This window comes from Fukomys damarensis, unplaced genomic scaffold, assembly GCF_012274545.1.
Source record: "Fukomys damarensis isolate Sample0158 unplaced genomic scaffold, DMR_v1.0_HiC HiC_scaffold_5, whole genome shotgun sequence".
NCBI classification, from domain to species: Eukaryota; Metazoa; Chordata; class Mammalia; order Rodentia; family Bathyergidae; genus Fukomys; species Fukomys damarensis.
In genome coordinates, this window is record NW_022900917.1 from 62,237,314 (window position 1) to 62,262,671 (window position 25,358).

The window sequence follows — 25,358 nt, forward strand, 5'->3', positions numbered from 1 at the left end:
AAAAAAAAAAAAAAAAAAAAAGGCAGAACTGCAGGGAGACCTGTGTTCTGCTAATGACCACATACATCCTTGATCAGTCCTCAGGAAAGGAGCCTTTTCATGAATTCACCCAATGACCCTGGATGACTCATGCCCTTCATAGCAAAGCTGGGTATCCGCCTCTAGCTCCAAAGTCCTACAGAACACTCCCCTTCAGCTGCTGTCATCCATCAGCAAACAGAGAGGAGGCATGCTAAGGCCTCGTGCTAGATCAGAGGAAGAAACTGGGTAGTGGCATACAGGTCAAATAAAGAACCTGACTGGCCAGGTATTGTGGTACAATCCACAATCCCAGTACTTTGGGAGACTAAGGCAAGAGGATTCCAAGTTCAACTTCCTAGGCAAGAAAGGGCTGGGAATGTAGCCTAGTGTGAAAACCATGGGTTTAACCTCCAGTAATGCCCCCCTCAAAAAAAGATTTGATCTCAATACCTCTCAAAATATCTCAGCTATCAGTTGCAAAGGGTATACTGGAAGACAGGCTCTATTTAGGGGGAACAAAGCCTTAGCAGCCATGCTATTGACTCCATTTCCCTATATCCATGTGAGAAATCAAAGTACTCTTTTCTTCCTGCACTTGCATTGCCCTACAAGACAGAGTCACCAGGGTTCCAACCTGCGTAAGCTCACCATGGAGCCCTGGGGCAGGGCACAGACCCAAGGGTTGCCAGACAAATGAAGTAGGTGAACCCCACATCTCTAGCAGCTCCTGTCACTGCTCCCTTTTACTGCCCCTTCTTTAGCCTGGTGGTTTTGAATTAAACCTAGAAATCACTGTCTTCTGCCTCTTCATGCCATTCTTGCTAATTTCCAGGCCAATGCTTACCCAATTCCAGAGAGGCTTGGGGAAAGCTGCTCACCTCCTAATCTTTCTCCATGTGAGGAGCTAAACTGGTTACTGGGTTCCAGAAGCAGAGCTCCAATGCCCAGCTTAGTCCCTGACTCCTGTTTATGCCCTGGAGCAGCCTCATCCTTCCTCCTAAGTCTCTCAGGGGAAAGTGCTCAGGCTCAAATTCCTTAGCAAGCCTGAGGAGTGTCCAAGACTAGAAATGAAGTGAGAAGACCTCCATCCTTGCCTCTGCAGACTGAGTAAAGTCCTGTGATTTCAGGCCACCGGCCAAAACTTCATGGGGAGAAAGGACACATTAGTTCATTCCTATCCCTTTGGAAAAACCCAAATTAACTTCCAACCCTAGGGTCAATCCCCATTTGTCACAAACCTGGGAATGAGACTCTATGGCCCAGAGCATCTCCTGTGTTCTCCCACCTCCTAGTCCTCCCACCTCCACTCTGGCATGTGTGCTTTCTTTCTCCAGAACCACATTTGAGATTGATATGTTTGAAGACTCCTCCTCCCCTGCAAAAAGGTAGGTGTTGTATTAGAGTACCCTCCAGTCTTTGTAGCCTATGAAATGATCACTCTTCTCGACATCTTCCCTGATGGCCTACGTCTGCATTCTATATTCCTGCAGCCCAGGCTACAAGCTAATTACAAATGAGAGTACCTAACTTGTAAGCTTTACTTATCAATAGGAGATCTTCCTTACCTTTTGGTCAACCAAAGATCTTCAGTACTTGGGAAATTCTTCTGGGACCTCCCTTAGAGATTTGGGATTCCCTGGCAATGGGTGAGTGATAGCAGAATTACCACCACTGCTACGGGAAAGAGAATTACCCAAGGAGGGTAGAATGAAAGAGAATGGGAAGCCAGTAATGACATAGTAAAGAGCTAGAGTTAACACTCTTACCTTCACATACAAATTTCCCATTTGGCCAGGGATTTAGTTCAGTGGTTCTGCTACCTCCCTTGCAAACACAAGGTCCCGAGTTCCATCCCGGTACCAAAAAAAAAAAAAAAAAAAAAAAATCCCAATTGTAGTGGGGAATTTTTAAAGGGAGAGCCACTAGCATCAGTGGTTATGAGACTGATGGAGGCTAAGCCTTGGATGACTTTGAGAATGTCATGTTACCATTTGAGGAGAGGGAAGACCAAGACTTAGGAATCTCAAGACCACAAAACAGTTTGGTATCGGTATTATCATTAGTGTAGCTACTGTTTACTAAGCAGCATTATCTCTAGACTTTACAAACCTCTAGATCTTCAAAGACAGATATTACTGTCTTGATTTACAGGAGTAGCCATGAAGAAGTAGCTTCTGAGAGCTTAAGTAGCTCCCCAGATTACACAGAAAGCAGCAGAGCCAGAATTCAAACCCAGATGCACCTGGTTTGAAGCCTGAACTTCCATGTCCATGAGGCTACACTATACTAGACAGACCCTTAGGACACTCACATAGCTTTGCAGAGCTCAGTCTCCTGTAGTGTCCTTAAAGGCCTTCAGGGTGCTTCCAACTCCAGCATCTATGGACTCCCCAGAGGAGCAGCAAGTGCGAGAGATGGAAGCATCCTCTTCCAGGATGAACGGGATGGTGCAGTGGCTCTCACCTCCCCCATTCTTGTAGCAGAGATAGGGAAACCTCCAGACGTTGCCTAAGCCAACGATCTCCCCGGCTACTGACAGCACAAACTCCGTCTTGTTCTTCCAGTGCCCCCGCTCCAGAGTGCCATCTTCCTTTGCCTTTTCCATGACTGGATACACTGGTTTTGTTTCTCCATTACTGGTTGTGCCTGAGACCCTGCTATCCATCCCACCTGGAAAACAAGTGGGATGCTCTGTTACTGTTGGTAATCCCAGAAGAAAGTCTCCTCCCTTCACTAGCAGATTTCCAAGGGAATAAGTGCACTGGGAAAGGGCGAATCCTCTTTGTCTGAAGAACGATGTCCTCTTTAGCATCCATCATTGTAGAGCCAAGTGGCAGCTACTGAGACTATCATTCTTCTCCCTTTGCAGGAACAAAGCATTGCCACTGAAGGAACAGATTTTGCTTCCCAACCAAGGTTTTCTCCGGCTGGGACTTGGGGACCCCGAAGTATTCATGTAGCCCTGGTTGTCTGATTTCTCTCTGCCACACTACAGCCAGCTTGACTATATTGGCCAGTGCTTTGGTTTCTGTACCTGTGTGCTGGGGACAATTGAAAGAACAAGACTGCTCATATTCTCAAAGCCACTTATTTCTTTTGCAGAAGAAAAAAGTAATTGTGACTGTAGGTAAAGATTTGACATTCAGGATGTGCACTGTTTACAACAGCAAAAACTTATAAAATGCATAAATGTTAACAAATTATGGTAATGAACTATATGATCATTTAAAAACTGTAAAAAGGGCTGGAGATTTAGCTCAGTGGTGCCACTGCCTGCCTTGCAAGCACAAGGTCCTAAATTCAATCCCTGATACCCCTCCAAAAAAAACCCAAAACCCAAAAAACTGTAGAAAGTATACTGAAACAAACTGTGTTCACAACATATGAAGTGGAAACAGTATATATAGAGTATGATATGCTTGACAAATATTTTATGAAGTATTTACATATATTAAAAGATTAGGCTTTCTACCAAAATATTTCCCTCCTAGTAGTCTGATTACAGGGATAATTTTTAATCTGTTTTTTATATTTTCATCAAAGGACATGTTTTATTTTTGTAATGTGAAAATAAAGCCAGTTTTAAAAAAATATACTTCCAAAGGAATGCGGGAGGTTGAGAGGTTGAGTGGAACCAGTGACTTTGAACAAGATCATATGAGCTATCTAGGTATTTATTCCTCTGTTTCTTCTTGAAATCAAAAGAGAAAGATGAACTACAGACCCTTCTCTCTCCTTGCCCCCTCCTCAGAAGACCACTACAATGAAACAATAGGTAAAGAACTATCTAAATTTTTCACTGCCAGAAATGCCAAAAGTCTATTCTAGACTGCTGTTGAGATAAAGGATAAAACCAGGTGTGGATCACATTTAGAAGGCAATTACTATAGATGATGCATTTTACATACAGTCCCTTCATTTAATTCTGAAAACAATCCTGAGATGCATTATTACCTCTATTGTTTAAATAAGACATAGCTCAGAGAGGCTGAATAATGTGACTGTTGCCATATAACTGGTAAAGTGTACAGCCCAGACTTGAATCTACTCTGTGAATTCTGCTCTTTCAGTTATAACCCTTCAATTATATTAGCTGCTGCAATTTATCTGCCCCTTACCTCCCCATTTCTTTTTTAGAGAAGTAGGCAGGGCAACTTTTTCCTAAGCCTCAAAAAAAAAAAAAAAAAAGGTAATGTTAAAAGAACTTTCTCTCAGTAAGAGCCCTTTGGGCCACAGACAATTTGGCTCTGCCTCCCCAGTTACGCCCCCTGAAAGATGCCACTAGTCAAAGAGAAAGTCAGGGAACAGAAGGCACCTTTGCTCATTTGATAAATTAAGGGGGTGGGTTCCAAAGATTGCTTATGGGCCAAGAAGAAGGAACCACAGCAACTGATCCCCAGAGGTTTCCTCAGTCCCTTTGAGGAGGTTGACTAAGTAAAGTCTTACGCTGTGTCTCCCCTATCTGATGGATGTCTTTGAATGATGGAAAGACCTTAAGAGAAACAGTAGTCCTTTTCTTCAGCCTCATTATAGCTGCCTCTTAGGAGTAGCATGTTGCAGTTCAAAGGATACTAGCTGTACAGTCAGACAAGCCTGGGTTCAAACCTTAGTTTATTTCTCATACCACTGCCTAACGTCAGAGAAGTTAATGAATAACTCAGTCTTAGTTTGTTTCTGTAAAAGTGGGAATGGTACGATATACTTGGCTAAAAGGAATATATATATTCTTCTAAGTGATATATATTTTATACAAATTTTTATTTTCATTCAATCCTGTCAGAATTGATCATTACCTAATTTCTCAGAGAAGGCTTTGTTTTCTTGAAATTAAACCCAAAGTCTTTCCTTTCAGTATGGGGTTTTCTTTTCCCAATGTACATTATCCCCTAAGTCATGAGGCACCCAAGATTCCAAAAGTCAAGAAAATAGCGTACAGTCTTTGCATATGCAAAACTTAAGTGTCAGAAACATTTGCTAGGAGAAAATAAAAATTTGGTTTTTAAGTCCTGTGGATCTACCAACCAGCAATCTGAGACCCAGAAACAAAAAAAGAAAAAAAAAAAAGAGAGAGAAGAAAACATTTCGAACCTTAGTGAAGTTGCTGCCAGAGGTCCAGTCGTGGGGGGAGAAGAATTATCTAGGGGGCAGAAGAAGGTACTGGCTATTTAAAGTGTGGTTAGAGAACGCCTCTGTGGCACTTGTAATCCTAAACTTGGCCCCGCCCACATTCCACCCTCCGGCCTCCCCTTCAGTACTGTCCCTTCCCCTGGGCCACCAGACAATTCACACAAGTGATTTTACAGCAGGGAACTATGTACACTCCCTGGCAATTCAGGCCAGTTGTAAGCTTACTGGACAGCATGCTCTTCCCTGTACCCTGCGTGACCTCAGGATCTCTCAAAGAGGGATCCTGCCTTTCTCCCTTTTCCCCAACTCAAAAGCTTCTATAAATTCAATAAGAACAAACTGCTACACGCAATATTATGCAGATTAACTTAAAAGTACATCTAATTTACCTTTTTTCAGTTTACAATCGGCAATGGACAATGATTTAGAAAAAATGACAGACAACCAAACTCAGGAATGACAGTTCTTCCTACACACACACAATTTACTTAACACAGAAAAAGTCTGAAAAATATAAAATATTCACTAAAAGACTAATAATTGCACTCACAGAGTAGGATTGGGATCAGGAGATGGCACTAAAAGAGATTTTTTACTTTTACTTGTTTAAACTTCAGTATTGTTTGAATCTTTAAATAATGTGCCAGAATTTAAAAGAAGTCTTTAAAATAAATATAGAAAAAGGAAGTACAAAGGTTTAAAGCAAAGCAAAGCCCTGACCCTGTTATAAGGGACAGAGTTGGTGACAAGTGAGGCAGACAGAGCTAATCCAGGAGGTTCAGGCAGGAACGGCCCAAGGAGAGCACAGGTGTCACCGCACAGAGTTAGAGGACCTGAGGCAGATGCCCAGCCATCTGCTGAGGCACAGCACGCGAGATAGGGACTGCTTATGTTCGACACCAGCCAAGGGCAGGTTTGAGTCCTGCCTCTGTTACTTTCTAGCCTGGGGTCTAAAGCAAGGTATTCAATTTCTCTTGACTCTTTCTTTTCTCATCTATAAAATGAGGAAGAGTGTGCCTTATAAAGTTGTATAAAATTTCCAGAGAAAGTGAACATACTTAAAAAAAAAATCTAATACAAACACGCCCTCAGACAATAGTTACTATTTATCCTTAGGAATTATTCACTGTGAGTAGGGAATTCTTCTTGAAGTGGGTGGGACTGATTCTAATGTAGTTCGTCTTTCTTTGGTTTCTCATCCACCTCTAGGACATGGAGCAGGCAGGGAAGTCTGTCGTGATAATACTTTCATGGAGATTATTCTTACATTTCAGCTGCCCCTTCTCCTCTTTCTAACATTCCATCTATCTGGTTTAACTGTGTAAAGGAAAAGACCAAAGGGCCCTTTGAGAAACTGCAAACTCATGAAAAAAAGCCCCCTTTGAAGCAATGCTGTATGTTCCATTTCTATTTATCAGGTGGTCCTTACTAATGGTCCTAACCAATGGAGACTTTGGCCTTTATAAATGAAGATAAATAGAGCTTATTTAGGACTCAAATTCATAAATTTAAGAGGTCAGGATACCACGTAGCCTTTGGCGATGTTACGCAGCCTTCACTGTATCTACACATGCAAACAGCTAGGACTGCGGGAAAGACTCCCAGGGATCATGGTATCATCAGAGTTATCCTGAGTAAGTCATCAGGTACTGCTCTTACATGAAGGAATGTTGATCTTTCTTTTTTCCAGTACTGAGGATTAAACCAAGTTGCCCGTGTATGATATGCAAGCATCCTACCACTGAGCAACATCCTTAGCCTTTTTAAAATTTTGAGACAGAGTCCACTAAGTTTTCCAGTCTGGCCTCAAATTTGGGATCTGACCTCAACCTCCTCAGCAGCTGAGATATCCTTTTCCCCAGTCCTTTTGGCTTCTTTTATTTTGAGAAAGGATCTTATTAAATTACTAAGTTGTCCAAGCTGGCTTCAAACTTGCAATCCTCCTGCCTCAGCCTCCTATGGGGCTGGTATTACAGGCATGCATCACTAGGTCCAGCTCTTTGTTTTTACATAACTGTTACCACATTAAAATTTTAATTATTATTTTATTCCTTTCCATATTTTTGTTAACCTCATTTTTTGTCCTTTATAAAAGGGGAATGGATTTGACAGACATTTTACTTTATGCTGGTGAAGGTTTTAAAAATAAGTTTGAGGACAGTTGGTAGGTGTGGGTGACAGTCCTTTGCAACAGCCTGTCTCAGGTGCAGCACAAATCAGGCAGAACTAGCCTTGCATCTATTCACATTCCCATCATTCTTTGGTCTCCTGTACCCAAAGTCAAGTAGCCTGGAAACACATAACAGTCAAGAGTTCTTACTCAATGAGAACCAAGACCTGTCGTGTAAAGGTACAAGATCCCAGTGATGAATGTAACTGTACTGTATACCTAAAGTGTACCAATAAACTCAATTAAAAATTTTTTTAAAAAAGATTTCTTACTCAAAGGACTATACATGTTAAGACTCAACAGAGGTTGTCACTGAGGATAACTGAAGGCTGTGCCTCCCAAAGCACAAATGTACAAAACAAAGTGAGCCATGGAAAAAACAGCCCCATGAGATCTTAGATTGTATTAAATTGGTCTGAGGCATACTTAATGTCATGCTATGTTCTTTCAAACAATTTTTGTCTCCACTAAGAGTAAAACAAGAACAAATACATTTTAAAAGAAGTATGATGTTTTTCAAAAAGAACATTTCTGAGCAACAATTTTAGTACTAGAATGGTGGGGAGGAGCTTGTTGGCTCTTTTGCTGGATACCTTTCAATTAAGGAGTACAGGGCCCGCGGCCTGCCTTGCAAGCACAAGGTCCCAAGTTCAATCCCTGGTACAAAAAAAAAAAAGAAGTACAGGACCAGATGTGGTGGTGCACGCCTGTAATCTCAGTATTCGGGAGGCTGAGGCAAGAGGATCACTGTGAGTTTGAGACCAGCCTGGGCTACATAGTGAGTTCCAGGTCAGTCTCAACTACACAGTGAGACCCTGTCTCAAAAAATTAAAAAAAAAATTAAGAAGTACACTTCTTGGGGCTGGGGATTAAGCTCTGTGGCACCGTGCCTGCCTGGCAAGCACAAAGTCCTGAGTTCGATCCCCAGTATTTATTTTTTTAAAAAGTACATTTCTGTTTAACCACAAGTGTGAAGAACCCAAGGGAATTTTTAAAAACCTCTTTTTAAATATCACAGAGGGAAAAGACAGGAGCAAGCAGAGTTAAACAACAAATTATGGCTTGCTAGAACTGAAGCAATTTGAATAAAAATAGTGTTATATTATGACCCAAAAAATAAAATTCATTCATGAGTTCTCATTAGTATAAATAACAAATTAAATAATTGGGGAGAAAAGACAATTTTCCTTGTAGTATTATTCCAATTAATAAATGTAAAAGAAAATAAATATAAAATCACTACTAGACATTAGTACTATAATAATTTTTGCCCCGCTCAGGTTGGCCAAGATAAAATGAAGAGGAGGAAGAAAAGGAGGCAGCAACAGCTCAAGAACCACTGGTAGATAGGAGTTGGTGATCATCCTTAACAACTGCCTGTTGGGGTTTCAGCATTTCACCCACAAGACTAGATCCACTGAGAATCATTGAAAATAATGGCTGAAAATTTGAAAAGGAACAGAAGTCACATAGTTTCAAAGTGCCCCCCCTCAGATATTATTTACAAAAGGCAAGGCAGTAACTTCATAATGGAGGAGCCACCTTAACCAAAAGACCAAGGTGAACATCCCCAGTAATAATGTATTTCCAATAATAAGACATGTAACTATCATGAAGTGTGATATGATGTACAAAGACACAACATCTCTTGGTTTTCTTGCCAGAAATGTACTTTGATCACAAAAATGAGGCATACTGAACAAATAATTAATTATTACTCTGCAGTGTCCAGGTCATGAAAGACAAAGGAAGATTGACAAACTGTTTAAGGTTGCAGGAGCAAAAGGAAAATAACAGCTAAATGTAACATGGGAGCCTGGATAGGACTATAAGTAGGATCCTGGAATAAAAATGGACAACAATGTAAAAAACTAGTAAAATTTGAATGAATAAGGTCTTTATTAGCACTCTATCAATGTTAATTTCCAAGTCCTGACCATTGCACTATGACTATATCAGATGTTAATATTAAGGGAAACTGGGTCTAAAATTAGGTTTAAGGTTTTTTGGTTGTTTTAAAGATTATGTTTCACTCCCTGACTATTGCAGTTCAAATACCTAAGCCTCCTGTGAAAACCTAAAACACTACACGCAGAAGCCAGAGATATTACTGAACACTACAGATGAGATCGGGTGTGTTCAGGGCTGTATGGCTGTAGCACTAAAACTTTAATGACTTTTCTGTGTTATGTTTGATTCCAATAGGACAATTAGCCTAAATTCTGTAAGCCCAAAGTCTTCAAGAAAAAAAAACCTTATGATAAAGTCTATTACTACCACAAGCCACCACTTTTATTAATGTTTATGAAGCACTTTTGACAAGCCAGGCATTGTGCTACAAGCTCTGCAGAAGCCAACTTTTTATCCTCATCACAAGCCTACGTACGAATAAGGATTACTATATTATGACCATGTTAGTCATGGAGATGACTTGAGAGAGGAATGGAGAGAATTAAATGACTTGCTTATGGTCATACAACTAGTAAATGGTTAAAGCCAGGATTTGAACTCAGGTATATAGGATTCTAAAGTCCATTATTTATAACTACCATGCTATACTTTAACTGGTGGACAGCAGGGTGACAAGAAAAGGCTAAGACTCTAGCGCTGTGTTTACTTGGGGAAAGAAGTAGAGAAAATGACAAGAAAAATGTTTCTTTCACTGAACTTTTCATCCGCCTTGAAGTATAGATTAAAAATCTAATTAGAAGACTCTCTTTCGTATACCAATGAATTCTACCACCTCCCTCTTCTGCTTTCCTCTCCTCTTATAGGAGGAATGTCATACCTTTTCTCTTTAATGCCAGAAAAGTAACTAAAGCTATTTTCCAATTGTATCCAGGTTTTTTCTCATCCCTGTCCCCGATTCCACCTCTGGTTTTCAGAGTGGGGAGAGAGTGTTTGCAACATTTATGTAACTAGTCTCAGCCGGCAACTCTTGGCTGATTAACGGTTGGTGAGCCAGGGATTCTGAATGTGGGGAAATTCTCAGCACAACTTCCAGTGTCCTGACCTATGGAGCCATTGGTGCAGGTTTAGAGCAGAGCAGCAAAATTCAAAAAGAGCGACTTTAATCACCCGACAGCCTTTTTATCCTAGACATTTAAAAAATTACTGCAAGAGTTTGTTCATGATGATCAAGAAAATACAACATACTAATGCACTGGTAGGTCAGCTGACTGATGTGGACCACAAAGTGTGGCCCAAGTCTCAGCTTTTACAGTGGAACACTCTGCAGTCCTGAGGAGAGGCAACCAAGAAGGGAGCGTGACTATTTCACTGCCATCTGTCTTGGTTTCCCCAAACAAGAGAAAAACATAAAGGGTCTACTTAAACAGTGTTGTGTCGCTGTCCACCAGGCAAAGGCCACGAGGCATAAAGGTAAGCCAGGTGGGTGGGTTCTTGCTCACTGCCACAAAGGAGAATGCACAGGAAGGGACTGTCAGATGTCCCAGCACAAGGGTGTGGGTCAGGATTGGGGACAAGATGAGCTGGTGTCAGGGGACTCTGAGGAGGGCTCTGCACGTTGTTAGGAAGTAGGGGTAGTTTTGTGATCACATTTCCAAATGGATTTCATCTAGAAGCAGGAAGAATGAAATGAAGTTAAAAGATGTGACTGGAGAAGAAGGAGCTCATGATAGCATAATAGGATTCGGTGGTGGGGTTGGACACGTTTTATGGTTTTGTCTCTGTTCAGACTTGATCAGAGTGACCTTTTAAGATGTAATGTGAGAAACTGTTTATGTCCAACAGAATACCAGGCCCAGCTGTGTGTGGCCAACTCACAGATGTCAAGGCTTCTTTTCTCAACAGGGCAGCCATACCCATCAGAGTAGGAAGCTGGGATGTGAAGGTAGAGACTCTAGGAAGAGGGAACCTACACTTTTTCTCTGAAGGCTCTGGCCACAGGTTTTCACCTCCTCATCTCTATATTCTGTACACTTTAAACTAAGCCTAATCCCAACATTCCTCCCTCTTGTTATACCTTATTCCCATGCCCTCAGCTTTGACATCACCAGGCAGTTTTACTCCGCATTCTTCCATAAGATTAACATTTTCAGAGTTTTCAGATTCGGAAGTCACAAAATACTAAATACTAATTAGGAGTGTGAAGGAAGCCTTGTTTCAGTGACCTTGTATCCACCAAAAAAGATCCCGAGTCCATCCCACTGGACTGTTGTTGACCTTTCCTTCACACTCTCCCGTCCCTGCAGACTGCCTGCTCTATTGAGAATCTTAGGATCATTGCTGATGGGCACGCATAATCAACCTGTCTCATCTACCCCTCTAGTACTTTCCCTACTCCCCCACATGTTCTTCCTCTCTAGTCAAACTCTTTTTCTCAAGGTTCCCAGAAGATGTCCTATTTATTTCAGTCTCACCCTGGTTTGCCCTTCTTCATTTACTCTCTTTTCCAATCCAATTGTTTCTCAAGACCCAGCTTGAACTCCACACTTTTCATGAACTTATCACCAAGTATCTCAGCCCTTGCTGGCCTCCCTTTCAAACTCCTGTGGGAATCTGCATCTTTGAACTCAACAGTCTGTGCTGTTCTCTACTTAGATTCAGTGCAGAAGTTTGTGAACTTCTTAAGGAGAGAAAAACTTCTCAATTTCTCTATTCTCAAGAGAGTAGGCACTAACACGTTTGTGGCTTGACTGGTATTAGGCCTATACCCCTGGGCACCACGTAAGTGTGCATACTTGGAAAAGAGGGAATTAATGGGGAATGTGCATTTCTTCCCAAGTATACACTCACAATGTTCTTCAAGACAAGCTAATGCTGTCAAACTGTAATGCCTTTCATAGAGTGGGTGTTAATGAGAGGAGCAGCCTACTTAGGAAATTGGATGTAATCCTTCCCCAACACCAACGCTGGCAGAATTGCACATAAAGTTATATAAATTTATATAGAACTATATATCTATTTATATTTACATGACCAGGGCCAGGGATTTAGCTCAGTGGTACCGCTGCCTGCCTCGAAAGCACAAGGTCCCGAGTTTGATCCCTGGTATCAAAAACAAAAACAAAAATATATTTACATGACTGTTAAACCCAATATGTCAACTCCTTAGATTAGAAATGCCTAGTATTAGTGGATCACATCCTGAGTGGGTCATGGAAGGCATGGGCTTGGTTCCTTATGTATGGTACCTTCTCTGGCACTGTTCCCTTTCTCTGCACCCGGACCAGCATGAATTAAGCATGTTCTGCCACACCCTTCCACCCTTCCACCATGATATTCCTGCTTTAGAACTAGGTGACCATAGTCTAACTCCCCCCAAACTCTGAGCTATCTTAAATCTTTTCTCCTTTGAGTCAGGTGTGCCCAGCAATGGGAAAGCTGATTAATATATTAATATAATTTTACATAAATTTATGGTATGGGCCTCACCTAAGATATTTAGATCAATATTTCTGGGGAGGGCTCAAGAAAGATACATATATATTATTTTAGTTTATTGTTTTGGTACTGGGAATCGAACTCAGGGCCTTGCACTTACCAGGCAGACACTGCACCACTGAGCTACATCCCTGGCCCCAAGCTATATACTTTTAAAACTCCAAAGGTTTCCTGATGTAAAACTGTACCTTCAGGTACCTACTGCACCTGAAGAAAGCTACCAAATCACAACCTGTTTCTACAAGAGGTCCTATCCCAAACAGTACATGAAGCTGAGTCTATCATATACTTAAAGCATTTCCAAGTAGGAAGATCATATATTCTACTCAGTGACCACTATAGCTTGGATCTTGAATGTCTTCCTACAGCCTATGTATTAAAGTAATGATCCCCAATTCATGATGCTATTAGGAGGTTGTGGGGCATTGAAGAGGTAAGGTCTAATAGGAGGAAGTTAGGTCACTGGGGGTGTGCCCTTGAAGGTGATATTGGGACCCTGCCCCTCCTCTTTTTCCCTGTTGCCTGGCTGCCATGAGGTGAGCAGTTTGTTTCACCACACACTCTGCAATTATGCAGAGCCTCACCAAAGGCCCAAAGCTAGTGATCTTATACTAAAACCTCCAAAACTGTCAGGCAAAATAAATCTTTCCATTTTCAAAACTATCTCCAGAATTTTATTACAATAACAGAAAGTTAACACAATGACCTCTTCCCAAATCACACAATCCTCCGCAACTAAAGAGTTTTTATCTTCATCCTTAACTCAATTCTGGCTACCTAGCAAATCACCTGGGAAACATTACTGATGTTTGGCTGCTAATTCTGAATGGCAACCTAGACAATGACATTTTTTTAAAAGCTCCTTGGTTCTGATGGGCAGCTAAGTCTGAGAACCTTTGTAGCTTAAATTCTTTTGCTGTTGTTAGTTAATTTCTCATTCTATCCTCAGGAAGATGTTAGACAGCTACTTTTGTTCGCAAAGCCACTTCCACCATTTCTTCTCCAGGACAAACACCATCAAATCCTTTCACCTTTCCTCTGAGTACCTACTTCTCACCCCACCCATTGTTTGTGCCGCTCTTCTCTGGATGTTCTCCAGCTTCCCAATATCCCTTGTCAAGCTGTGGTGTGCACAACTTCATGTCCTTTCATGCTGTATTCTTGTTGAATGGAAAACGGTGCACCAGCTTCAACAGAGCTCTGCTTTGTCAACTGAATTCAGAGCTTCCACCGGTCAAGAAATTCAGCGTTTGCGAGATCACTGCCTGCACACAAGCAAACCAAGAGACAGGAGCCTGAAGAAGGCCAAATAGTCTGACTGCTAGAACAGGGGACCCTTCCACAGAGTTCTTCAAGGTGGTCAAAGGAGAGGGAAAAAAAGTAAAACTAAATGGCATAAATTTTGAAGAGGAAGAGAGTACATTTCAGTGTGATAAAAACAAAAGGATAACCTGGGGGGCAAAACCCCCAAATTTTGGCCCTGGATATGACCTTAACCCACCACAAGACCTTGGGTGATCCATTTCCCTTTTCTAACTTAGTTTCCCATACATAAAATGAGAGGGTAAGATTGAGTCAACTCCAGGTATCTCTTCTATTCTGGGGTCTCACAGCTGATTTCAAGTGCCCACTGAGAAGATAGCCAGTCTGAACATCCGCCTTCCACTTGTTCTGCCCACAATTCTTTCTCCCAGAAACATGTTATTCTAATAGTTATGGTTTTCTCAATTCTGATAGCTAATAATTATAGTCTAGACCTGGCATTGCTAAATCCTGAGCTTCTTGCAAACAGTACAATGCTACCTTGTGAATATAGATAAGTCTAGGAGCACTGAGCTCAGCGGATAATTGAAAATATTTAAATAGGTTAAAAGATATTTTCCTCAGTCTCCACATTAGAGCTCCAAACAATAACCAAGATAATATTCACCTTTCACCAGTAACAACCAAGATTCAGCACCACACAATGTCAACAATATTGGCAGTATGGCACTGTGGTAGGCACCTTCCCACACATTCTCTTACTTGGTCTTTAGTAACAACCCAGACAGATTGGCAGTCTATCCCTATTTCATAGGTAAGAAACTTGAGCTTCAGAGAGGAAAAGTAAATTGTCAAGGTTTCAAAGATACTAAGTAATTAATATAATCAGAATTTAGTGGATCCTTTCTTCTTTACCCAAAAGAAATCACTTTACCTTAAAGTTAACAAAGCTTAAGTTTCAGGACCTCTGACGTGCATGAGTACTTTCTAACCCCCTTTTCCTAGTTTTGAATTCTTAATTTTGTACTAGTTTTCATAAGGAGGGCCTCCACAATTGTCTAAACTTCAGGTCCTACAAAACTTAGATAAACCTTTGAACTCAGCCTCCCAGGTTAATATAACCACACTATCTTGTTTTGTTTTGAGATTGGCTATCACTATGTATTCAGGCTGGCCTTGAACTCACAGCGATCTTCCTGCCTCAGCCTTTAGAGTGCTGAGATTATAGGAGTGTACCACCATGCCCAGAACCTCTAGTATCTTTCGTAATATTTCAGTCTGAAAGTATGTTTCAAACACTAACACAAAAGGAATCCTCTAGCTTTCTGCTTTGGGAATCTTTGCTGGTACTTAATACGAGTATGGGTTCTGTCCTGAGCCATGTGAACATGAGTCCTTCTCCCATGTCAGGCTGTGGGTTTCCCTTGGCCCTTGGGACAGGCCACTGAGTCTGGTTTCCTTATGTGGCACACCGTTCCACTCTGGTCTTCAGATCGATTCCTTCTGTACTGGGCCTGTGACGATGGCTCTGTTCAATCCTCCTGCTGCCTCTTTCACAAGGTGTTCTTTGGGCCAGAGCCTGCAGATGCTCTGGTACTGGACCCAACTGCTTTCTGCAGCCAACAAAGCAGTGTTGTTGGAAAGAAATTACTTAAAAAGGGAGAAAAGAGGGAGTATTTTATACTTTAGTATCTGTTAGAAAAGCTCTACTACCAGAATTCACATCCAGCTTCTCTATATCCCCACATTTTTATCCATCAAAATATTCTTAACACTATTTTTTAATCTATTATTCCTTCCCTTCATCTTGACTTTGGTTATTGGATCTCTATTCTTCAGTTTTTAAAATAAATGCTATTGTATACTTGATGTTATTGGACAACGTGATGTTATAGGATATACAGAGAGTAAAATGTTTACTTCAGTGAAACAGATTAGCACATCTATCACCTCACACCTCTAGATTCTGCATGTACATCACGTCCCTTTCCCCCTCTCTACAAGCCAGAAAGGATGCAAATACGACTTTGGGAAAACAGCCAAGAAATAATTACCTTGGAGGATGGGAACTTTGGAGAACTCAGCACATCATTTCCTTCTCCTTCTAGCCTATTTTGTATCTCTATAATCTCAGTGCTTAGGAGATCACATAGACTGCTGACATCAGAGACACACTGAGAGGCACCTTGGATCAGTGGTGTCTGACCCTATAAATATCAGAAGCCTGAGCTACAGAGAGCCTTTTCTCTTCCATTCGTACTTGAACCCCTTTCTCCTTTTGCTGAGTCCCTTTTTCCTTTCAATCTCCCAGTTCCTGCTACATCTTGTGATCTTCAATAAATGTAGCTACTTAGTACATACTGTGAGGTGTATGCTTGGCATTTCCAAGCCCTTGAGAAGTGTAAATGAGTCTTGCAAGTGGGTATGTGTGACCAGCAATCTCATTATCTTTCTTTTTTTTTTTGGTACCAGGGATTGAACTCAGGATTTTGTGTTTGCTGGGAGCAATCTTACTTTCTTGCAAGGATATTATTGTTTACTAGTTGACAAAACTGGGGTGAGATACTTTAAAACTTTGAATTCTACATTTTGTTTCTTCTTTGCCTCCTACAGGTTCACATCGCACATCAAGAAAAGTTTTAATAATCGTCACTGATTTATCCTTAGAAACAACAGAAACTCTCAAGATCCATGGGAAAAATAGATTAATTTCATTTCTGTATTTGTGAATGGAAATTGGAAATGAGAAGTACAGCAGTTACTGCTAACAGCTCCAAAAGCATAGGGCAGCAGGAGAAAAATATAATGTATCAAGAGGAAACACATTTGCAAAGTTTTTTTTGTTTTGTTTTTTTGAGACAGGGTCTCACTATGTAGTTGAGACTGACTTGGAACTCACTATGTAGCCCAGGCTGGTCTCAAACTCACAGTGATCCTCCTGCCTCAGCCTCCTGAGTGCTGGGATTACAGGTGTGCGCAGTGACACCCGGCTCAAAGATTCTTAACCATGTGTACTGTATTATAAATTTTAAAAGCCAAAGAGATACAATTCTTTCATCCAGATTTTAGTTTGAAGACTTAAAATAATGCTTTAATTAGAACTAAAAAGGATATAAACAATTTGGAATGCATTCAGAAGAGTTAAGGGACTCATACCATGTAGAAACATACTTAAGATTTGGAGATTTCAATTTTTGTTAAGAGTAGAAAAGACCTGCTTTATTGAATGCAGGAGATTAGCCAAAGGGTAGTTATAAATACTCCAAATTGTAACAGTTTTATAAAGTTTTAGCCCAAGAGAAAAAGAAGTTACTGCTTTTCATAGAACACAGAAAAACAGACATTCTACTTTCCTTTTTCAATCCAACTTAAATAGGAAGGTATGGATAGAGAAAATTTTAAGCCTGAGAAAGTTAGCTTCCTTTCTCAGCATTAGGAGGTAATGCAGCACCTTTCTCACCCTACTTGGGTATGGCAGTCTCTATTCATAACTATCTCTTGGCCTGACTAGAATCTGTGACATACCTCCAAACAACAGACTACAGCAAAGATGATGGGTGTGTCACTACCTACACACCATTACATGACATAAGACTGTCACCTCTGTCTTGCAAAGAGCCTGTCTCCCTTGCTGGCTTTAAGGAAATAGGTGACCTTGTTGGGATAGCTCAGGAGCCAAGAAGCTGAAGCTGGTCTCTGGCCATTAACTGAAAACTGTTGCCCTCAGTCTAACAGCCCACAAGAGTAAGACACTACCCACAACCACATGAGCTCAGAAGCAAATTCTTTCCCAGTCCAGCTTGAAATACTACCTGTACTACAACCTGGAGACCCTGAGGTAGAGCACCCGGCAAAGCTGTATCTGACTCTTAACCCACAGAAACCAAGAGGTGATAAAGGTGTGTTGTTTTAAGCTGTTAAGTTTATGGTTTAACATTGTTATACAGCAACGAATAACCAATACAGCAAGTATAGTGAATGTATACACACATGCAAGGTGCGTTTGTGTTCGAAGTTTAAGAATGACTATCTGTACACATGCACAGAAATGCAAAGCCTGCACTCAAATACTCTGAAGAGTTAAGTATGCCACAAGAAACTTAAGAAGTGCAGTCAAGAGAGGAGTAATCTGAAGAAACTTGGCATTCCTCACAACAATTAATTCAAGACAGAACAAAGATTTAATGTAAAGCATAAAACTATAAAGTATTAAGCAACACATGGAGTACTTTTATTATCTTGAAGTAGGGAAGGTATTCTAAGCATGTCAGGAAAACCAGGAACTATAAAATTTTAAGTTTACATCATAAAACTTAATGACTTCTATAAAGAAAAAACTGTAAAGTTGAAAGACAAGATGGTCAAAAATTGCAACATAAGATAAAGAAAAGTGTCAACATACATAGTTCTGAAATATCATTAGGAGTACATATAAAATAAAGAAAAGTGTCAACATACATAGTTCTGAAATATCATTAGGAGTACATATAATGCAAAACTATACAGCCATTAAAAGTAATACAAATCAATATTTACGGTCATGTACAAATGTTCTCAGTAGTAAGCAAAAGAAGCAAGTTACAAAGCACAGAGTTTAATCTCAATTATGTAAAGCTGTATATATTTGTATATATGCATACATAAATAAGCACAAATGTCTCAAAACAAATTGTTAAATCTTAACAGTGGTCATTTTTGGGTGGAAGACAATTTATGATTATATTAGGCTTGTTTTGTTTGTAGTACTGGGGCTTGAATACAGAGCCTTCCCACTGAACTACATTCCCAGTCCTATTTACTTTGAGACAGCATCTCAATAAGTTACTAAATTGCCCAGCCTGGGCTCAAACTTGCCATCTTCCTGCCTCAGACTCTCAGAGTTCTGTGATTATAACTTTAAATAAATGTGCATGCAGTATTTTAAGGAAATATATTTTCCAAAAAAGTTTTATAAATAATATACCTATAAAGCAAAAATTATTTCACAAAAATTAATCAGACAGCAAAACATCTAGCAAGGAAATACCAATATGAAAAATACTTAAAAGGAAAATAACTTTAACAATATAGTCATTTCTGGAGACTACATTACTTATGGAAGACGTGCCACAGTGGGCTATTACTGGAAGATCTAAAGGGTTCACCATCACTGCTCTAGTTGTTCTCAAATTTCAGCAATACCACAATATGGATGGCTAGAAACAGATTGTTGGACCCAACCTGAGTTTTTCATTTAAGATATTTGAGGTGGGGCCCAATAAGATGTCCCGAGTCACCTTCCAGCAGTGTTCATTTAGTGGGGGAAAAGCAGACTAGAGAAATTTGAAAATACCTTGGTGAGAAAAATGGGAGGCAATTTAAAGACACTAAAATGTATAAAGGAAAAAAATAACAGAATGGTCTATTAAGTTCTATTTTAAATTAATCATCTTTGTCATACTAGTAATGAATGCATGCACTGGCATAGGTAAAGCCAGAAATGTGAAAATATGTCAAATATCCTTATTACAATTCTTAAAAGTCAAGATTGATCAGAATGCATTTAGAACTGTGGTTCTCAGCTCCAGCTGCATATTAAAATCAGCTGACAGCTTTGAAAAGCTCCTGACTCTTAGGTCTAGAAAAGGCAAATCCATAGCAACACAGATGAGTGGCTACCTACAAGCTGAATATAGAAATAGGGAATGACTGTGAAGAGGCATGGCGGTTCTTTTGGAAATGATGGAAACATTCTGAAGTTTGTGTTATGTGGTGATGGTTGTGCAATTCTGTAATTTTACTAAAAATCATTGAATCGAACATTAGAATGAGTGAAATTTCAAAGGGACCAGAAAAAAATGAATGAGTGAAATCTATGTTATATAAAACTGTTTAAAAAGAAATACTGGTAGCTTGGACTCTGCCCTGAGATGCTTTAAATTCAGTTGTTTGGAGTGGGAATAACAGGTATGGTTTATGGTTTTCTGAGAACCACCAATCCTGAAACTAATTTACTGAATTACATGTTACTAAGGCCAGGTCCTTTGAGGTAGAGGACATACACAGCTTTGAAGTACCTTTGGTTTCCACTGCACACCTTCAACTGTGCAAATGAAAAGCTAACCATGTTCATTGTAAACTGTCTTACTTGGGTGACTTATAAAGACAGAGTCTAAGAATTATAGCTTGAAAGCTGAGGATGCTCTAAATACATACTTAGGATGGGCAGAAAGCTAGAATTTACTCAGAGAAATCCAATGAGTAACATGAAGGGATTCAAAGCTACAGGGCGTAAGAATTAATAACAAATCAGGAGTTGAGGGTGAGGGAAATAATGGTTATACTTGCCAGAGGCAAATGAAGGGGCTTTTCATATCCTCAAAAGGAGGATTGATGAGGCTACAGGAAGACAGAATTCAGGTCTTTGTTCTAGGCATTGTTAGATCTTGGAGCTACAAATGTGGGGACTATACTCTAGAACGGCGATGGCGAACTTTCGGCAAATGTGCTGCAGTGGGCTCTTTAGTACTGAAAGCTCTAAAAGGTTCACCATCACTGCTCTGTTCTCAAATTCCAGCAATACCACAATCACATGGATGGCTAGAAACACAGGTAGGTTGTTGGACCCAACCTGAGTTTTTCATTTAAGATGTTGAAGTAGGGCCCAAATTTTTGAATTTCTAACAGTATTTCTGGTGATACTGATGCTGCCAATCTAGAAACCAAACAATGAGAACTACCGTACAGTATAAATGTTGTCAGAGCAACAGGAAGACATCTAAATCAGATTAGAAAAGTAACCTGAAAGAAGAGTTTGAGGATGAGCTGAATTCTCAAGAGGTAGTATGATGAAAGGGTAGATGAGGGTATGGCAGTCTAAACAGAAAGAACAGTGCAAAGGGACAGTAACAAAGGCATAAACCAGCACTCATAGTCTGAGTATTATATGCATAGTATTGCTCTAGTTGCTAGATACAGAGAAATAAAGCAAACAAGGCCCTTGCTCTCATCGAACTTACAAACAAATCATATACTGTAAAATCCCATAAAAGAATGGAACTGGCTATTGTGAGAGAGAATGAGAACCTCTTAAGAGGTAGCATTTAAGTTGATACCTCCAGAATGCTAGAACATTCCAGAAGGAGAGCTTGGTGTCTGTAAAGTATAAATCATAACAGTGGGAGCACAGTGACTGAGAGTGTGTACAGATGATGAACTTAGAGAGATAAATAGGGATCTATTCCACAGGATAAAGTAAGGAGCTTGCTCTTTGGATGGATAAACTATAGTGACTAGACCAAAGACTAGCAGAAAAACAATTCCAGGTGAAAAGTGTTGAGGGCTTGAACCACTGCATCACAGTGGTAACATAGATGAAGATAAAAGATAAGTGAATCTTTAAGGATTTAGCAAGCATCTAATTGCATATGAAAAGTAACTGAACAGAAAGAATATTAGGGTGGTATAGACGATTTTGGCTTGAACAACTACCTCGGTTCATGAAATGAATTCATCCAACCATTCTGGAAAAGATGGCCATGTTTGTGTTCATGTAGGAAAGAGGGCCAAGGTAGTGTTTATCATTATCCAATGCAAAGTTTGCAAACAAAAACAAAATTTTGCCAAACACTTCTGTTTGCAAACCAAATTGTTCACAGACAAAAACATTCATGAACCAAGATACCACCGCAGCCATTGTTTTGAATAGGAAAAGAAGAAATTGGTTTGGGTGTAGGAGGAAGGTAAGCTTGGTTTTTGACTAAAGGAATTTGGAATGAATAAAACAAATACAATGGAAATGATTGCCACAGTTATTTAAAAACTCAGAAAGCAAGCACCGGCAGGTGATAGACTAATATTAATAAAGGTGGTAATTGGAAAAGGACCAAGGTATTCATGGTGTATTTTTAAGTACATCATTTTATGTAAAGAAAACATTAAAAACATAGTGACCAAAAAGCCAATGAAGTTTTAAAAAGGGAAGTGGACAACATGTCAGATGCTGAAGAAAAGTGGAATAAAAACTAAAGTGCCCACTAGGCTGAGCAGCATGAAGCTCACTGCTGACTTTATTAGGAATAATTTCAGTGAGATGTCAAAGGTAAAATCCAGATTACAATGAGCCAAGGAATGACTCAAAAGTAAAATAGAATAGGTGGAGCTTAGCTATAACAAAAAACCACCAGGAAATTAAGAGGAGAGACAGGCCCACATGAGAATGAGAGACCCGAGCATGTTTATGTGCTAAATGGTGACACTAAAGACAGGGAGGCTGATTGAAAAATGTCTGTAGGGAGTTATGGGATTCACTGACTTGCTCATTCACATATATATATATGCAGAGCTGACCAGAGATGTTGATGGTAGAGATGACTAAGGAAGACTAGAGACCTCCTGCTTCAATTTCTCTGGTGTTCAGTAGGCTTAAACTGTGGGAGGATAATATAAACTTGAGTATTAACAAGAGGTGAAAGTCTAAAACAGTCTTTAAGAACAGAAGATGTGGCCAGACCCTTGAAAGTGCTAAACTGTTTTGAGAACCCACACACCTGGGGCAATCTGTACTGCTACCTATCAATGGTATGCACTTAGTACACAGCAACCACCAATAGCAAGTAAGTCAGATGGCTATTTGCTTGAGCCAGGGATAAGTTTCCATAGAGCCAAAATGATGGAAAACAGGAGACCACAGGTAAGTGACAGGCCAGAGTCTACGCTAAGGAGTGAAGCCAGAGTGAACTGACTGGAGGAAAAAAATGGCTAAGGAAATGAGGGGGCCACTTGAGATCAAAGAGTAAGTATAGTGAAAGAACAAAGAATAAGGCACTTTCCACTTAAGTAAGTAACCCTTGAAGGTAAAAGGAGCTGAGAGAGCCAGGTTCCAATTAGTTAAGAAGCAGAAAAGTTTATAAAGAGCAAGGAAGACCTCTATAGCATAAAGAACTAGCTGGGAGTGTAGCAATAGAAAATGGATTAAGGAAGGCAGGTAACATATTAGAATATGAGCAAATACTGATGACTAGATGTACTTCTACTTCAGAGGCTACAGCACACACGGAGATGAAAAGCAAAGTGGATTCAACTGGCCTCAGTGTTTCAATTGCAACTCCATAGAGTGAAGGTGGCTTTATGAAAAAGCAAACACAAGTCCTGGGCAGTGACCAAGACTAGATGTACTTCAACTGTCACACGGAACTCCAAAATTAGTATCAGCTGTAAGTTGTTCTGTGTTACAACAAAGCTTAATCCTAATTAGAGAGCATGGCGGGTAAGGTAAAAAAGACTAAAGCTGTTAAGTTGGCCAGGTGGCCTGCTGGTCACACTAGAGCATGGAGAGGGAACAGACCCATGTTCTGAAGAGGCTGAGGATAGAGAATTACTTGGTCTTGGGGCAGACTGGAAGTGCTTGACAAACTCTGCAATATTCAGACACAACAGGAGAGAAGACTATGGGTAAACTCTAAGGTGGATGTCTGTTACCAATACATATCCTAAAAGTAGAATAGTCAGTATAGGTTATATGCTCCCTCCTCAGGGGCAATGATTCTTCTGTCCTTAAGTGGGGATTTGGACTACATAATCTCTACTCTTCATTAAATTACATAATTTTTTAGGAAGAAACATACTTAATGATCATCTACATCTTAGTCTATCAAGGAAGGGGCTGTGACTTAAATTTCTTTGAATCCACGTGAACCTGTACTTGGTAGGACACTATGGTCCCAAATAGCTGACACATGGTCATACACAAAGCTAAAATCCAGATTACTTGATTCCTAACTCGTGTTCTTTAGATGACATAATTCTTAAGATTTTTATCTTGCCTTTTGAAAAAAAATTTTTTAATCTACAGAAAATTATTTCATTTCTATGTCTCTTACAACTCAAAAAAATGGCAGAATGTAAGTTCACTAGCTGGAACCTCCCTAGCTGTAAATTTCTATTGTAAATTTTCTTGTGGCTCCTTTTTTCCACTGACAAGGTACACAGGACAGCTCCAAAGACAAAGCTAGAGAAAAGTCTTGACTATGTTTCTCTTGTATGAGAAATACAAATACAAATAAAAATAAAAAGAAAAGATAGTTATACGAGACAGATCTTTTGCAAATAGGGAGGGGGTTTAGATGGAGAGGGCAAGTACAAAGGATTAAGATGTGCCAACTCCCCGTGATGAGTGTAATCATTGCATACTGCAAACATGTACCAAATAAAAATTTTAAAAACAAAAAGTCTGCCTACTAAAATTCATAGAACTATGACATATAGAAATATTAATTAAGTCTTTCTTCCAGCAAAACAGAGTAGAAATGTACCTTAAAGCGCAAACAGGTGAGGAGAATTAAGAAATTCCAAAATTAGTCTGAGGTTTACTTGCATATATAGTATTTGGGTGTATTCTTTTATATAAGGTGTGACAGAAATACAAGGTGACTAAATTTATTAGTTAAAGACACACTGCCATTAATCTCCTTCAAAGTTATTACCTGTTGCTTCAAACACACTCCATTTTTCTGCAATTTTTGGAAGCAATTTTGGAAGTCTTTCCCATGATTTGAGGTGTGATTAAAAAAAAGGTGAATACTGTTGCCAAGGGCCATCCAAAGGAAAGGTATGCTTCTAAAACATGACTGCGTCCTTATCCACATTATTCACCACATCTGGCACAATGTGATTTTTGGCTTTTTCCCAGAGTCAAAATGGCCATGAAAGGTAAATATTTTCAAACTGTTCAGAACATCAAGGCAGCTGTAACCGCACAACTAAAGACATTCATGAAAGAGGGCTACCAGAACTGCTTCAGAAAGAGGCAAGAATGATGGGATGCGTGTTCAAAGCAAGTGGAAATATTTTGAGGATTAATGGTAATGTGTCTTTTACTATAATACATTTTAAACATTCACCATATTTTTTAATCACACCTAATACTGTTTTCTATTTTCATCATGTGTGATATTCCAATCAATGGTTAGGTCAGAATCTTCCACTTACTGGTATTAACCACAATGTCAAAGCCCCTAGAAATACTTGATCTACATTAGGAGGAACCCATGTAATTTTTACAAAGAAAAGGAGCTGTCACCTTATGAAATTTCAAATATCTTTTTTGTTGCTGTTGGCAAGAATATTTTCCAAGTTAGAAGAAAACCACGTATTTTCCCTCCTCCTTCCAACTAACTTCCTCCCAACACACACACACAGACACACAAACAGACACACACACAGACACACACACACATATACAATTTTTTAAAATTTCTGATGTAATGCATCCTTATCTAATATTCTTTCAGGAAATAAAACATGCTCAAAAATCAAGAAATCAAGTTATACTTTTTATAAAGCACCACCAATAACCCTAGCAAAATTGTAAATAAATATGGTAGGGAATAAT

General features: G+C 39.7%; 2 protein-coding genes across 8 annotated transcripts in view; both read right to left on the bottom strand.

Moving 5' to 3' along the window:
• Positions 1–25,358, bottom strand: part of Slc6a13 (solute carrier family 6 member 13) — a 60,468-nt gene that overhangs the window by 31,122 nt on the left and 3,988 nt on the right. For 2 of the 6 annotated variants that reach the window (XM_010630331.3, XM_010630330.3), the window contains exons 1-2: positions 5,110–5,203; positions 2,485–2,691 (exon numbers count right to left, since the gene is read on the bottom strand). In XM_010630331.3, coding sequence (XP_010628633.1) covers positions 2,485–2,686 — 202 coding nt within the window. In that variant the 5' untranslated portion in view covers positions 2,687–2,691; positions 5,110–5,203. Of the gene's footprint in view, positions 1–2,332; positions 2,444–2,484; positions 2,692–5,109; positions 5,207–25,358 lie in introns of those variants that run through there. The other 4 variants (XM_010630333.3, XM_033760744.1, XM_010630332.1 and 1 more) reach the window with 4 other exon arrangements.
• Positions 1–25,358, bottom strand: part of Kdm5a (lysine demethylase 5A) — a 123,694-nt gene that overhangs the window by 4,984 nt on the left and 93,352 nt on the right. The window contains exon 29 of one of the 2 annotated variants that reach the window (XM_010630329.2): positions 2,624–2,691. The exons of the other annotated variant lie outside the window; for it this stretch is intronic. The gene's annotated coding sequence lies outside the window, so the exon portion shown is untranslated. Of the gene's footprint in view, positions 1–2,623; positions 2,692–25,358 lie in introns of those variants that run through there. 2 annotated transcript variants of the gene reach the window in all.